This window comes from Amblyraja radiata, chromosome 34 (genome assembly GCF_010909765.2).
Source record: "Amblyraja radiata isolate CabotCenter1 chromosome 34, sAmbRad1.1.pri, whole genome shotgun sequence".
Taxonomy (NCBI): Eukaryota; Metazoa; Chordata; class Chondrichthyes; order Rajiformes; family Rajidae; genus Amblyraja; species Amblyraja radiata.
The window spans coordinates 17959271-17976075 of record NC_045989.1 but is presented as its reverse complement, the minus strand read 5'-3'; the positions used below and the strand labels follow the sequence as shown (position 1 = coordinate 17976075).

At 43.9% G+C, this 16805-nt stretch overlaps 2 protein-coding genes across 4 annotated transcripts in view; one reads left to right on the top strand and one right to left on the bottom strand.

Annotated features, from left to right (window-relative positions):
* ctxnd1 (cortexin domain containing 1) overlaps positions 1–4251 on the bottom strand; it is a 36189-nt gene extending 31938 nt beyond the window's left edge. Inside the window, exon 1 of the mRNA XM_033050122.1 lies at positions 4079–4251. The gene's annotated coding sequence lies outside the window, so the exon portion shown is untranslated. The remainder of the gene's footprint in view (positions 1–4078) is intronic.
* A 598-nt stretch (positions 4252–4849) lies between these two features.
* arnt2 (aryl hydrocarbon receptor nuclear translocator 2) overlaps positions 4850–16805 on the top strand; it is a 143590-nt gene continuing 131634 nt past the window's right edge. For all 3 annotated transcript variants that reach the window (XM_033050488.1, XM_033050487.1, XM_033050490.1), the window contains exon 1: positions 4850–5007. In XM_033050488.1, coding sequence (XP_032906379.1) covers positions 4874–5007 — 134 coding nt within the window. In that variant the 5' untranslated portion in view covers positions 4850–4873. The remainder of the gene's footprint in view (positions 5008–16805) is intronic.

Below are 16805 nucleotides of genomic sequence, written 5' to 3'. Positions count from 1 at the left end.
CATGGTCAGATTCTGAAAAAGCTTAACAGGAGAAATGGATGGATGTTTCTCTGGATGAAGGCATTCAAGATGGAGATGATGAGGAAATTGATTCCTCAGAGGGCTGTGAGTTTATGGAATTCTCTATCTTTAGAGCTGTGGATGTGAAATTATTAAAGGTATTCAAAGCTGAGGTAAATTTTAGAATGTGGGGGAATTAAATGTTACAGAAATTAACCAGGATAATGGACTTGAGGTCAAAGATTACATCAGCCATGATGTTATTGAATTACATGCAGGGTCGAGCTGTTATATATCTTTCCCTGCTAATGTTTGAAACAGAGCCCAATTAGAGATGCACAGAATAAAATTTCTTTAGGAAGCAGCAAAAGGTTAAAAGAACAGCAAATGAGTCAGAACAGCTTTCAAGCATAACACTTAAGAGGAGACTGCTGATATGCACTAAGGCAATTTTTAGACCATGCGTGACCAATATTGATCTTTGCTCAATCATTCATGCCATGAAGTATTTCACTCTAACTACAATGACTTGAGCTAAATGACACTTTATTATATTTAATGATTATTAATGAAATAAAAGCAGAATTAATGATCAAAACATTTTGTTCAGGGATTTTTCATAACCGACGGATTCATTTTTGCTATGTATACAGAAACATAACCTGCAAAGTTAGCAACCTGTAACAAGTGACGTATCACAGGGATCAGTGCTGGGAATACAACCATTTACAATGTATATCGCGAGGAGTTTACAGCGAAATAATCATGGATTAGGCGAATGGACAACAAAATGTGGCACAATGTGAGAAAATGTAAAGTCATAGAGCACGGAAACAGGCCCTTCAGCTCTTCTTGCCCATGTCGACCAAGATCCCCAATCTACACTAGTCCTACCTGCCCACGTTTAGTTTAGTTTATTGTCACGTGTAGCGAGGTACAGTGAAAAGCTTTTAGGTTGCATGCTACCAGCGAAAAGACTATACATGATTATAAATGTACACAGTGTACAGATATAGGATGAAGGGAATAACGTTTGGCCCATAGCCCTCTAAAGCTTTCCTATCCATGCACTTGTCCAAATACTTCTTAAATGTTGTAATATACCTGCTCCAATAACTTCGTTTGGCAGCTCATTCCATATACCCACCACCCAAGTGAGGTATCACAGGGATCAGTGCTGGGAATCAATCAATTTAAATTGGACCTTGGTGATGAAGGGTGAACAATTAGATGTTATGGTCCACAGCAATAAGTTCAGGTCAGGTCGGGGGAGTTCCCTCCGCCACGGGTACCATGTAATCCTGTGCTACCTGCTCCATGGTCGGATAGTCGGCGACTAATGCCCCTGTCCCACTTAGGAAACCTGAACGGAAACCTCTGGAGACTTTACGCTCCACTCAAGGTTTCCGTGCGGTTCCCGGAGGTTTTTGTCAGTCTCGCTACCTGCTTCCACTACCTGCAACCACCTGCAACCTCCGGGAACCGCACAGAAACCTTGGGTGGGGCGCAAAGTCTCCAGAGGTTTCCGTTCAGGTTTCCTAAGTGGGACAGGGGCATAAATCGTCTCTCCCAACTGGTTTGCATGATTGAATTGGTCTATCCCAGGGCATGGAACAATGGTGTTTAGTCAGTGGAAGGCACTGACTTTCATCACAGAATGCAGTCTGTACTGAATATCAAGTTAGGACCTGGAAATCCTAACCTGAGATAGACCCCTCTCACTGGCCGTCTGGACAGACCGTTGACTATAAAGCAAGGCCTCCGGCAGAGTAGCAGTGGTGAGATCACGAATGCTCCCGTCCTCATAGTGGACAGCAGATTTCACCATTGCTTCTCATGTGACCTCCTGGGATGGTGCAAAATTCAAGTGTTTGAGAACCTTCTGGCTCCTCAATATCTGGTGGCAGAAGGACCTTAGCCTGCAGTCCTTTCCCACAAAGCCTTTGCATTGGCTGCACTAGGCTTCAGTGCATTCCTTAGCATGTATTTCTGCAGCAAGAAATGTGACAGTCAGCAAAATTCCCATCTTGTTGTACTGAAGGTCAATGTTTTGGACAGACTTTCCAGCTGTACCCGATGTTTGTTTTGGTTTGCATCCCTGCAGACAGGTCAAAGATCAGAAATTGCACTTCCAGATGAAATGGAAAATGGCTCCTCCAATTTACAAATTATATTGACATAAACATGCTACTTTTAACTGTGCCTCTGCTAAACCCTGTCATTGTGCTTTTCCACTTTCAGAGTCCTAAGATGTCCACACTGATCAGGTGGTATATTGAACAGCAACACAACCAAAGTGAAGGTACACATTCAATCTGAAAACAAGGTTGAGAATGTAATTATTTTGCACTTTGTTCACATCCAGAAAACACGCATTACTTGATTCCTTCAGGAAAAGCATTTTGTTATGAATAATTAATCTGGTAGAAAATTGTCATTTATTGGTAAGTCAACGTTAATGGGGAAGGAAAAGCATGCCTTGTAAAATAAGATGCAAATTGCCTTGGAAACGTTACAAATATAAAAGATCCTTCTCAAATAGTCTCCAATTATATTTCAGTCGTTAAAATGGCTATTTAATGAAGGATGTACATTTACCTAGCACCTTTTGTGATACTCTATTTCGTACATTGTGTCTCTGAATTCCGTTAAATGTTATTCGCAATCAAACCAAGCAAATCAATCCACAATATTCTGAGGGATAGGTTATACATGCATTTGGATGGGCAAGGGCTGATTAGGGATAGACAGCATGGTTTTGTACGTGGGAGGTCGTGTCTCACAAATCTGATTGAGTTATTTGAAGACGTGACCAAAAAGGTTGATGAGGGCAGAGCTGTAGATGTTGTGTACATGGATTTCAGTAAGGCATTCGACAAGTTTCCGCATGGTAGGCTGCTCTGGAAGGTTAGATCGCATGGGATCCAAGGAGAGATAGCTGAATGGATTGCAAATTGGTTCCATGTAAGGAAGCAGAGGGTGATGGTGGAAGGTTGCTTCTCGGACTGGAGGCCTGTGATTAGCGGTGTGCCTCAGGGTTCGGTGCTGGTCCCGTTACTGTTTGTCATCTATATCAATGATTTGGGCAAGATTACAAGGGCAAGATTAGCAAATTTGCTGATGATACAAAAGTGAGTGGTTTTGCAGATAGTGAAGATGGTTGTGAAAGATTGCAGCAGGGTCTGGATCGATTAGCCTGGTAGGCTGAGGAATGGTTGATGAAATTTAATACAGAGATGTGTGAGGTGTTGCATTTTGGGACGTCTAACAAGGGCAGGACCTACACAATAAATGGTAGGCCTCTGGGGAGTGTTGTAGAGCAGAGGGATCTAGGAGTGCAGGCACATGGTTCCTTGAAGGTCGAGTTGCAGGTAGATAATCTGGTCAATAAGGCTTTCATCAGTCAGAGTGTTGAGTACACAAGTTGGGAGGTTATGCCGTTGTATAAGACATTGGTGAGATCACATTTAGAATATTGTGTTCAGTCTGGGCACCATGTTATAGGAAAGATATTGTCAAGCTTGAAAGAGTTCAGAAAAGATTTATGAGGATGCTGCCAGGACTAGAGGGTGTGAGCTATAGGGAGAGGTTGAGTAGGGGGGGGGTCTCTAATTCTTGGAGTGCAGGAGGATGAAGGGTGATCTTATAAAGGTATACAAAATCATGAGAGGAATAGATCAGGTAGCTGCACAGTCTCTTGCCCAGAGTAGGGGAATCAAGGACCAGAGGGCACAGGCTCAAGTTGAAGGGGAAAAGATTTAATAGGAATCTGAGGGGTAACGTTTTCACACAAAGGGTGGTGGGTGTATTGGACAAGCTGCCAGAGGAGGTAGTTGAGGCAGGGACTATCCCATCGTTTAAGAAACAGTTAGACAGGTACATGGATAGGACAGGTTTGGAGGGATATGGACCAAGCGCAGACAGGTGGGACTAGTGTAGATGGGACGTGTTGGGCCGAAGGACCTGTTTCCACACTGTATCATTCTCTGACTCTAAATATATCCATCAAAAAGAGCAACCTTAAAATTAGATTAAGCTATAATTATGCTAATTTTACAAATGGACACATGGTACTGACTCTGTCTAGATGTAAACTTGAAATTTTCATCACATCATCTCCTTCCTCCAACGTTACCATCATTAGGACAGTGTGGGGGAGCAGGGACAGGGAGGCTGATAGAGAGGAAGGGATAGATAGAAGGGTGAGAGAGAGGGACAGCAGACAGGGAGGCTGATAGGGAAGGGGTGAAGGGAAAGGGGTGACAGGGGAAGGGGGAGACAGAGGAAGGTGTGAAGGTAAAGAAGGGGATGAAGAGAGTGAAGGGGGCGATAGGGAAAGCTAGGGAAGGGGATGGAAGGAGGTGAAGGAGACTTTAGGGAAAGGGGATGAAGGGGTGACAGGGAAGAGAGTGAAGGGGGATCGGGGTGAAGAGAGGAAAGGGGTGACAGGGAAGGGGGTGACAGGGATGGGGTGACGGGGAAGGGGGTGACGGAGTGAAGGGGGAGGGGGTGAAGGGGGAGGGGGTGAAGGGGGAGGGGGTGACGGGGAAGGGGGTGACGGGGATGAAGGGGAAGGGGGTGAAGGGGGAGGGGGTGACGGGGAAGGGGGTGAAGGGTGACGGGGTGAAGGGGGAGGGGGTGACGGGGGAGGGGGTGACGGGGTGAAGGGGGAGGGGGTGACGGGGAAGGGGGTGACGGGGTGAAGGGGGAGGGGGTGACGGGGTGACGGGGTGAAGGGGGAGGGGGTGACGGGGTGAAGGGTGACGGGGAAGGGGGTCAGGCCCAGCCAGGGGGGGATCCGTGTAATGCGCCTGCGCGCTCCCGTCGCCGCACGAGCGGCGCGTGCGCAGTGGCAGTGAGGGGCGCGCTGTTCATGGCCGCGGGGATGAGCTCAGACGTGCCCGACCCGGTGGCTCTGACAGCCCCGAGCAACCCGCCCACACCAGGCCCCGGGCAGCTGAGGGTGATAGGAGCGGTGCCTGCCCGCGGAGGGAAGCGACGGTCGGGGTAAGAGCTTCAGCATCGGCGCCGGCGCGGCTTCCACCTCACGCTCGCTGTTCATTGTGACCGGCGAGGGCGGCCATCGGGCGGGGCTGGGCGAGACGCACCCCGGGGAGACGCCCCCACTCCACCCCCACCCCGGGGAGACGCCCCCACTCCACCCCCACCCCGGGGAGACGCCTCCACTCCACCCCCACCCCGGGGAGACGCCTCCACTCCACCCCACCCCGGGGTGACGCCTCCACCCCCACTCCACCTCCACCCCGGGGAGACGCCCCCCCCCCATCCTGGGGAGACGCTGGGTGACACCCCTGAACCCCCCCCCCCCACCCTCCCCTTACTCTCTAGGGGACCCTCCTCCTCTGATAGCTGGGTGACTCCCCTCCCCCTGTTTTCTGGGTGAAAGTTGTAGGGAGGATGAAAGCAATATTTAAATAGGGGAGGGGGAAAGGAAGATGAGCACTGCTCTAGAGAGATCTTTTACCTGGTGTTGCAGTGCCAAGAAATTGGAAAGCTTGCCATAATCAGGGTGAAGCAGGCTGCTTGATTGTCAACCCATAAACAACCTTAAGTAACTTTGACACCAGTGTGATTGATATAGTCCTTGTGGACTTCCGTGTGGCCTTTGATAAGGTCCCACCTCGGACTATTTGCTACTGCTTCATCCTGTTGCTGTTCCATACAGGCAACTGGTCCAAAAGGTTAGATTAAGGTTCAGGGGAAATTGAATACAAAATGTTCTTGGTATAGGAGGCATTGGAAGACAGTGGAGAGTTATGTTTTTTTATGATTTATCCTTGTGGTACATGTCCGGTCACAAGGTTCCAATGTTGGGACCTGTGGTGTTTGTTTTGTATATTAAAATTTTAGTTGAAGGATGTATGATTGATAAATTTGATGCACAAATTGATTGGTGGGGTTAATAGTGAGGAGGGTTACAAGACGGTGGTGATAGGGCATAGCAGTGGCAGATGGAATTTAATCCTGAGAAGTGCGAGGTGATTTTTGGGAGGACATATGCATTTAATTATCAGTTATTGGATCATACAAATGGACCTTTGTTTGCAAGTTCAACAATCCCTGATGTGGCAGCATGGATAAGATGGTGAAAAAGACTTGTGGAATAGTTGACTTCATTAATTGGGTATACATTATAAGCAGGGAGGTAAAGGTACAACTTTAAAAAAAAAAAACACTAGTTAAGTCACAATTTGAGTATTGTGTATGTATTGATTGCCAAGCTATAGGAAGGATGTAATTTCACTAGAGAGGGCATAAAGGTGATTCACTAGGATGTTTGCCTGGGATGGAGTTGCGTTTATTTGTATACGCTATGTTTGATTTCCTCGGAGCAAGAAGATTCAGGGAGAACCTGCTGGTTATATAAAATTATGAAGGGCAGAGATAGGTTAGATAGCTGGAAACACATCCCCAGAGCATCCTCTAAAACCAGAGGATGTTGGTTTAAGATAAGGGTAGAGTGTTTGGAGGGTACCGAAGGAGAATCTCTGGAAGCAGTAACACAGGTTGAATAGTCGTGCTGAATATGTACTGCTATTAGCCAGAATATAGAATTATAGGAATGGAATGGTGGGGGTGTTATGGTGCATATGAAACGTATACAAAATATATAAAGCATTAGTTGGGTCAAAGTTGTAGAACAGATAGATAATGAGAAACATTTTTCCTCAGCAGAGATGCTTGATGACTGCACAGATGCAGTTGGCTGAAAAGCCTTTTCATATGCTGCTATTGCTTCCTATGCTGCTATTGCTTCCTATGCTGTATGATGTTAAAAGGTCTTTTGAAGTAGGTAATAATAATAATAATAAATTTTATATTTAATGGGCGCCTTTCATACAAAATCTCAAGGACACCTTACATAGTAAAACATATAATCAGAATAAAATAAGTAATAAAGACATCACAGAGACACAAATTAAAAACAGAATTCATTCCAAAAACAGAAAATCAAAAACACAGTGTGAAGAGAGAGCAGCGGCAACCAATTCGTGCCAGCGTCCACTCTCTCTTCACGGCAGCCATCTTGGACACAGACCTACAGGATTACATTAGACAAAAAAATCATCCCCCCACAATGGACACCACTGTGGGGGAAGGCACAATGTCCAGTCCCCACCCCCAGTTCACCCCAAAGTCAGGCCTATTGAGGCCACCGCAATTGCCTCTACGGAGGCCCGATGTCCCTGGCCGTTCTCACCGGGTGGTCTTGCCCCGGCGTCGGGAGAGTCCTTTCGGCGGCTGGGCCACCTGGAACGGCCGCTTCCTGGTTGGAGCCCGCGGCTGCCGAAGCCGACAAGGCCGCGCCGGTTTGGAGCACCCAGGCTCCCGTTGGTAAAGTTGGCGCCGCCTCTCCGCTCCGCAGACCCGCAGCCCGGAGATGTTGCTCTCGGCGGTCCAGCTCGCCAGAGCTCCAGCGCGTCGCTCCAGCGCGGCGACCCAGGCAAGGCATCGCCCGCTCCGCGATAGCGCTCCAACACTGTGCCGCCACCGAGGCCAAGCTGCTGGGCGGTGCCCGCCAGGAAACGGCGCTCCAAGCCCGCTGGTAGGCCACGAGGACGGGTCAGCGGGCAGCCCGGAGAAAAAGCTGCCTCACCGACCAGGTAGGGACCTAGAAATAAAGTTGAGACCTACCCCCCACATTAAAAAGTCCATATCCCCTACAAACGAAAAACAGGACTCACTAAAAACTATAAAAAAAACGAATTAAAACGGACGGCTGCTGGCTAGCAGCCGTTCACCAAGATGGCTCCTCCTCCTATGGGGGAAGCAGAATCGGTATCCAAAATTGCCAATGGAATGTACTAAAAGCTGGTAATCTGAAACAAATAACTAGAAGATCTGATTTTTCTGTGATGGTTGAACTGAATATTTAATGTAGAATGATGTTATGTGTTGGAGATAAGGTGTGATTTCTTGATCCTTTATTAGTAATCCTTGGTACGGAAGCTCTTCCCACATACAATTCTATTGGAATCGAGTAATGCCACTGAATGAAAGTGCAGATGTTATATTCCTTAACGTGTATTTTCTTCAACTAAATCTCTTGGGTAAGGAACATCAAATGGAATTTGCAAGTCAAAATTGTTCAAGAAATCAAAGGATAAACATGAAAATGCAGGTGAATTTTAAAGGTAATTTACAGATGAATGTATGGAGCAGGAGTATGGTAGACCACATGTTCCCTTGAGCCTGCTCTGCCATTTAATGTTAATGACTGATTTGATTGGAACCTAAATTCTACTACATTCCTGTCTGCCCACAGTAATCCTTCACTTCCTTGCTTTCCAAGTAACTATTTACCGCTACCTTCAGAACATTCAAAACACTACTACGGTTTGAGAATGAGTTCTAACGATTCATGATCCTCAGAGAGAAACCTTATTTTTTTAATAATCAATGATTGCTAGTTCTAGATTTTTCCAAAAAAGGAAAATTTGCTTCTCCTCTCGCATGATCAGATGAATTTCAATCAAATTCTTTCACATTCATCCAAACTTCAACAGGTACAATGGTTCAATAGTACTTTATTTGTCACAGTGAAATTCATTTTTGTATACAGTTCAGTACAAGTATTACTATACATAAGCACTTACATACTGGACCGCCTCCCTAGGTCTGTTTTCTAGTCCTCGGTCCCTGTCCAACCTCGACTCCCTCCTCTCCGGCCCACAATGCGAGCAGGGGCCGGACTCGGCGGTTTCCCTCTCTACCAGGGTTACCAGTTCTGCAATGGGCGAGCCAGGCCTAATGTCAGCTGCGTGCCAGGGCAACCTTCAGCGACACAGCACGCTGGAGCGGCCTTCTGAAAAACCCAGGCTGCCCATTACTTCCTCATTAAACAACCTGCTCTTTCCAGTTATTAGTCATAAACTTTTCAATGCATTAACATGTTTTGCTAAAGCAATGGATCTAGGAATATCTGTGCATAGTTCCCTGAAGGTGGAATCTCATGTAGATAGGGTGGTAAAGAAAGCTTTTGGTGTGCTGGCCTTTATAAATCAGAGCATTGAGTATAGAAGTTGGGATGTAATGTTAAAATTGTACAAGGCATTGGTGAGGCCAATTCTGGAATATGGTGTACAATTCTGGTCGCCAAATTATAGGAAAGATGTTAACAAAATAGAGAGTACAGAGGAGATTTACTAGAATGTTGCCTGGGTTTCAGCACCTAAGTTACAGAGAAAGGTTGAACAAGATAGGTCTTTATTCTTTGTAGCGCAGAAGTTTAAGGGGGGACTTGATAGAGGTCTTTAAAATTATGAGAGGGATAGACAGAGTTGACGTGGATAAGCTTTTTCCATTGAGAGTAGGGAAGATTCAAACAAGAGGACATGATTTGAGACTTAAGGGACAAAAGTTTAGGGGCATCCATCATTTAAAAATAAATTGGATAGGTATATGGATGGGAAAGGAATGGAGGGTTATGGTCTGAGTGCAGGTAGATGGGACTAGGTGAGAGTAAGTGTTCGGCACGGACTAGAAGGGCCGAGATGGCCTGTTTCCGTGCTGTAATTGTTATATGGTTATATATGGTTAAAATAGGAGATGAGTAGTGTACAAAATACTCCATATGTATAATCTCTCTACCTTTGTATTTGTTGCCTTTGCACTAAACAATTAATTTTCCTTAACTTCCCAATTACTTGTTGTACCTGAATACTGGCCTTTACAAATTTTGCATCTAGCCACCCAGAGCCTCTGTGTCTGAAATCTTTGATTAATTAGATTTAATAGTTAGATGTTTGACTTAATTTTCCCTTCCAAAATGGCAAATTGCACATTTTCACCAAATGGACAACATTTAAAAGTATCTTGGGAATTTCAGGCCACTGCTGAATTATTCCTTATGGTGATGTGGACAAGTAAAGGCAACATTGATGATCAATGATAGTTGCTTGTTATTTTCTAGTTTGTAGATTAGAAAACTGCAACTTAATACTTCAAAACTGGTGTGTGAGAGGTGTCAGTATCAGGATTTTGGCATTCATATGTATGTGTCCTTTCCTGACTCAACTTTACCAGAAGATGCAGAGAGGCTTCACAGGGTAAGTCATGGTTGACAACATGACGATTACAAAAATGTGAGATCGGTGAAAAATTAAAAAAAGGCACAATATTTAATGGTGAAAGATTGAAAGGTGTTGGTGTTCAGAGTGATCTAAGTGTGTTTAGTTGTGAATCACGGATGATCAATTCATCAAGTCCAGATACGACCTTGGTAAGGCCATCAAAAAGGCCAAAAGGGACTTCTGCTCCAAGCTAGATGAGACGGATATTGGGCAACTGTGGCAGGGCTTGAATGCCATCACCTCCTACAAGGCGAAATCAGGAGGCAGCTCAATTGTCAGCGAAGCATCACTCCCTGACGAGCTCAAGTAGAGAGCATGAAATCTGGTACTACAGGGTTCATGAACAGCTTCTTCCTCACAGCCATCAGGCTATTAAACTCGTCATCAAAAAAACTCTGAACTATAACAGCCTATTGCACTTTATCTGTTTATTTATGTGTGTGTATATATGGTAAAACTGAAGTCAATGGACATCAAAAAGTAAACACTTTGGTAGTTAGAGACATACCTTACACAAAGGGGGTCTTTGGAGATCAATCATCCCAGCCCCAGGAGGTCACTGTCAAAGCTCCTCAGGACAATATCCTAAGTCCACATATCGTTTGATGCTTTATCAATGTCCCTCATTCCATCTTAAAAGTTGTATGTGTTTTTGTTTTGCTAATCTTTGCACTATGCTTAATTCCATTTGTAACTTCTCAGCAAATAACGCAGTCCGTGCACCAAGACCTAGACAACATTCTGGCATGGGCTGAAAAGTTGGATATAATATTGGCATCGTATTAATGCTAGACGTGATTTCTGAGCAGCATCAGAGTCTAAGACAGGAAATGGATTGTGAGAGAATAAAGGGGCAGCAGATGGAGCAAATATGTGAGATTCTTCATCGTGATAATATAGTAAAATAGCGCGTTTATTACACGGCAAAGCACAAGTAAATGTTGTCCTTGGAAAGGATCTGGAATAACTGGTAAATGAAACAATATTATTTTTATTCATTCAGGGATGAGGACTGAGCGAGTATTTAATCGCCCATTCTTAATTCTCCTTGGGAAGATAGTAGTGAGCTGTCTTTGTGAACCACTGCAGTCCTCGAGGTATTGGTATACCCACAAGGGTGTTAGGGAGAGATTTCAGAAATTTGACCCAGCGGCGTTAAGAGTAAAGAACTTGTGCTACAACTTTGCAGAACTGCAAACATACCATATCTGAAATATTTTTAGTGCTCTTAGTTTCCATATCTGAAGACAGATTTCCTTGCGTTAGAAGTTCCATTTTGATTCTTTGGGTGTGAGATTTTCCTATAAAGTCAAGTCAAGTCAATTTTATTTCTATAGTACATTTAAAAACAACTCTCGTTGACCAAAGTGCTTTACATCAGTGCAGGTATTAACGTTCTACAAACAGTGGTACATAGATCTAACAATACATACATACAGCGCACCCTCAGAGGACCACAAGAAACGCTTGTGAGAAGAAATAAGTTTTAAGTCTAGACTTAAAAGAGTTGATGGAGGGGGCAGTTCTGATGGGAATAGGGATGCTGTTCCATAGTCTAGGTGCTGCAACCGCAAAAGCGGGGTCGCCCCTGAGATTATGCCTGGACCGCGGGATGGTCAGTAACCCCAAGTCGGCCGACCTGAGGGACCTGGAGGTAGAATGGTGGGTTAACAGATTTTTGATGTAGGTGGGGGCCCCTTAAGGGCTTTGTATACATAAAGGAGAAGCTTGAAAATGATTCTGAACGGCACTGGGAGCCAGTGGAGAGAGGCCAGAATCGGGGTGATGTGATCCCTTTTTCGGGTGCCCGTCAGAAGTGGCGCTGCGGCGTTTTGGACCAATTGCAGGCGGGACAGGGATGATTGGCTGATGCCAGTGTAAAGGGAGTTGCAGTAAGCAAGGCGGGAGGAGATAAATGAGTGGATGATCTTTTCAAGGTCGTCAAATTGGCGGAATGGTTTTATTTTATCTATCGTGCGAAGCTGGAAGAAGCTAGCTTTTACCACAGCATTGACTTGTTTGTCAAACGTCAACACGGAGTCAAATATCACGGCAAGGTTTTTGACGTGAGGTTTGAGTAGGGGGTAAGGCTTCCAAGGCTGCCTGCTATAGTTTTGATGGAATCCGAGGGGCCGAGTAGGATGACCTCAGACTTGCTCTCGTTTAGTTGGAGGAAGTTCTGGGCCATCCAACACTTTATATCCTCGAGGCAGTGCATAAGGCTGAGTAGATTTGATTGGTTGTTGGGTTTCAGGGGGAGATAGAGCTGTGTATCGCCTGCATAGCAGTGGAAGGAAATGCCGTGCCTTTGAATGTCTTGGCCTAAGGGGAGCATATACAGGGAGAAGAGAATGGGGCCTAGGATGGAGCCTTGTGGAACCCCGCAGCAGAGACTAGCTGGGGAGGAGAAAGTGTTGCCTATGTTTGTAGAGAAACTCCTGTCTTTGAGGTAGGAGACGAACCAGCTCAGGGCAGTGCCATCAATACCAACCCCGTACCGGAAGAGAGAGATTGAATCAGATTAGTTAATGCTTTTTGGATTTTAGAACAATGAGCGATCTTAATTGGACATTATATATTCTGACAGGATGGATGTTCTACTTTGCAGCAGACTTCAGAACTGGGATATATGGCCTGAGGATAAGATCTTTAGGATTGTGGTGAGAATGAATTGTTTCACACAGAGTGCGGAACTCTTTTTGTGTCAAGGGACAATGAATTCTCAGTTATATGTTCAAGACTGAAACTGATATTCACTAAGGCATATGGGAAACGTGTATGAGCATATATTTGAGGTGGATAGGCACAAAATGCTGGAGTAACTCAGCGGGTCAAAAAGCATCTCTGGAGAAAAGCAATAGGCGACGTTTTGAGTCAAGACCCTTCTTCAGACTGAGAGTTAGGGGAGAAGGAAAGTCTCCCCAGTCGTGATGCTGTTGAATGGTTCATAGAGCTGGAATGGCAGAATGGTTCACTGCTGCACCCATTATTGACCTGAATTTACCCACGGCAGTACTAGTGCATTCTGGAGAAAATGAATTTGAAGCATGAGAGTAGAGGTGCTAGATCTCCTCTAAGCTCAAGAATGCTTCTTGCTTCTATCTGATGGGGAAACACTTGACACATTCACCCCCTCCCTTATCAAAATGCAAATCACTTTTCTAAACAAGTCAGATCTTTTGAGGCCTTGTATGATGTACACATTGATTTTCAGATCCATCTAAAGTGACCTCAAGTATGTGACTTTCTGAGCAGACCAATTATGATAGGTTCAGATTTTGGAGACTGTTCTGGTTTTGTAGGGCAGTTTTCTGTCAATTATCAGATTGTTTCTTTTTTTTTTTTTTTTGCATTAAGCAATTGGAATTTAGTGAAATAATAATTGGTTCAAGTAATTGTAACATTAATCCTGATAAAAGAAAATCAAAAAATACTCCAGATGTGAAATAAGAAAGAAAATGGTGAAAGTACACAGGAGATCAGATGACAGCTGCGGAAAGAGAATCGGAGTTAATGTTTCGGATTAAAGACCTAATGAAGTGTCTTCAATTGGAAATGTTAACTATTTCTCTTTCCCCAGTTGCTGCCCATCTGAGTGTTTCCATTAGTCCTGATGATGTGTGATTATTTACATCTATTAGCTAAAAATAACGTGAAGAGTTTCTTCTGGGAGTCATCAGCAGAACCTAAATTGGCTGTCCTCTCCTACTACCTCTTGGTGAAAGCATCGTATCGTGAATGTTGCGGCATTCAACCAGACTGACAGTAATATCTGATCAAGGTGCTATTACAGAACAACTCATGTAGAGACCAACTAAACGGATTTTTTTGGGAATCAATGTTGCCTCTTCTTTTATTAGAGGTTACATGGTTGCAATTGGAGCATAAGACAATGGCAGTTCTGAAGATGGTGCATGGTCCTCCATCTCCACGCTAACCATCAGGTTGCCTCTTATCTTATACCATGAACCAGTCCTTGGCCTTCTTTCCCCCATTTCACATCTTTCTTTGAAACTCACCATGGTTCTGTTTCCCACGCTTTCTTTAAATTTACAGGGGCACAGTTACCAGCGGTCCATTTAATTTACAGGGACGCTGTTTCCAGCAGTCCTTTTAATTTAACCAAGTCACTGTTTCCCACGCTCTCTTTGAACTTACGAATGCCCTGTTTTCCATACTCCTTTTGAACTCTCCTGCCCCATTTCCTGTGCTCCCTTTAAACTTACCAGGGCTCTCTTTCCCAAGCTTACAAACTAACTAGGCCCCTACTTTCTTGCTCATTTTATACAGTGCGCTCCATAATGTTTGGGACAGACCCATCATTTCTTTATTTGCCTCTGTACTCCATAATTTGAGATTTATAATAGAAAAAATCAAATGTGGTTAAAGTGCACATTGTCAGATAAAGGCAATGTTTATACATTTTGGTTTCACCATGAGGAAAATACAGCTGTGTTTATACATAGTCCCCCCCCATTTCAGGGCACCATAATGTTTGGGACACATGGCTTCACGGGTGTTTGTAATTGCTCAGGTGTGTTTAATTGCCTTCTTAATGCAGGTATAATAAAGCTCTCAGCACCTCGTCTTTCCTCCAGTTTTTCATCAACGTTGGAAACTTTTATTGCTATTTATCAACATGAGGAGTGGAGTTGTGCCAATTAAGTCAAATAAGCCATATGAGAAACAAGAATAAAATTGTTAAAGACAACAGCCAAACCTTAGGCTTGCCAAAATCAATTGTTTGGAACATCATTAAGAAGAAAGAGAGCACTGGTGAGCTTACTAATCGCAAAGGGACTGGCAGGCCAAGGAAGACCTCCACAGCTGATGACAGAAGAAATCTCCCTATAATAAAGAAAAATCCCCAAACACCTGTCCGACAGATCAGAAACACTCTTCAGGAGTCAGGTGTGGATTTGTCAATGACCACTGTCCGCAGAAGACTTCATGAACAGAAATACAGAGGCAACACTGCAAGATGCAAACCACTGATTAGCCACAAAAATAAGATGGCCAGGTTACAGTTTGCCAAGAAGTACTTAAAAGAGCCACAGTTCTGGAAAAAGGTCTTGAGGACTGATGAGATGAATAACATTTCAGAGTGATGGCAAGAGCAAAGTATGGAGCAGTGAAGGAACTGCCCAAGATACAAAGCATACCACTTCATCTGTGAAACACGGTGGTGGGGGTGTTATGGCCAAGGCATGTATGGCTGCTGAAGGAACTGGCTCACTTATCTTCATTGATGATACAACTGCTGATGGTAGTAGCATAATGGATTCTGAAGTGTATAGACACATCCTATCTGCTAAAGTTCAAACAAATGCCTCAAAACTCATTGTCCGGCGGTTCATTCTACAGCAAGACAATGATCCCAAACATACTGCTAAAGCAACAAAGGAGTTTTTCACAGCTAAAGAATGGTCAATTCTTGAGTGGCCAAGTCAATCACCTGATCTTAACCGAATTGAGCATGCCTTTTATATGCTGAAGAGAAAACTGAAGGGGACTAGCCCTCAAAACAAGCATAAGCTAAAGATGGCTGTAATCCAGGCCTGGCTGAGCATCACCAGAGAAGACGCCCAGCAACTGGTGATGTCCATGAATCGCAGACTTCAAGCAGTCATTGCATGCAAAGGATATGCAACAAAATACTAAACACGACTACTTTCATTTACATGACATTGCTGTGTCCCAAACATTATGTTGTCCTGAAATGGTGGCACTTATACATAAGCACTGCTGTAATTTCTACATGGTGAAACCAAAATGTGTAAAAATGACCTTTAATACAATTTGCAATGTGTGCTTTAACCACATGTGATTGTTTTCCATTACAAATCTCAAATTGTGGAGTACAGAGGCAAATGATTAAATTATGGGTCTTTGTTCCAAACATTATGGAGGGCACTGTATGTATTGGGTCTCAAATTTTTGCGAATGTTTAAAATTCACCAGTTTTAATTTCCTACATCTCTAAATTCACTTGGTTCTCTGGAAATGTATTTCACTTTTGTGAAACATCTTTATAAAAAGTGAATTATAATTGTGTAGTGTTTTAACAAATAACTAACATCCAATAGTCTAGAATATCTGCCAATCCAGCATCACTAAAGTCAGATGTTTTATTTTTCAATGTTATTGTAATTTTTGACAATTTCTTTCCAGATCATAGCCCACTAAATCTCTCACACTGTTGTGCTCTCGTGCTCTCTCTCACACATATCCAAAACCATATGAATCGTTAAAGACTGAGAACCCAGGACCGATCCGTCTGGCACACCAATCATTACATGTTTCTAACCAGTAAAAGACTAATATATGCCTACTTTCAGTTTACTGTGAGCCAGCCAATTTTTTGTCCATAACAATTCATCTTGCTCTTAGAGCTTTTCTTTTCCTTAGTAACCTTTGATGAAGCAACTATTATATGTCTTTTGTAAATCAACCTGTTTTATAATGTGTCATTGCAAGGTGCGAGCAGATGAACATGGTCGCATTTTTTGGGGCAAGGGGGTTGGATTTGGTGCTTAAGATTAAAAGCAGCATTGTGGGGTTTTTTTGTTGTACATTGTCCTAAACTCAGCTGATAAACAGTGATCTTCTGGAAAAAAAAGCAGTATATCTGTTTATAAATGATTGAATTTAAGTTTATTTTATACCCGCGACCTTGGCTCAGTTTATAGCTTGGCATTGATGTTGTTATTT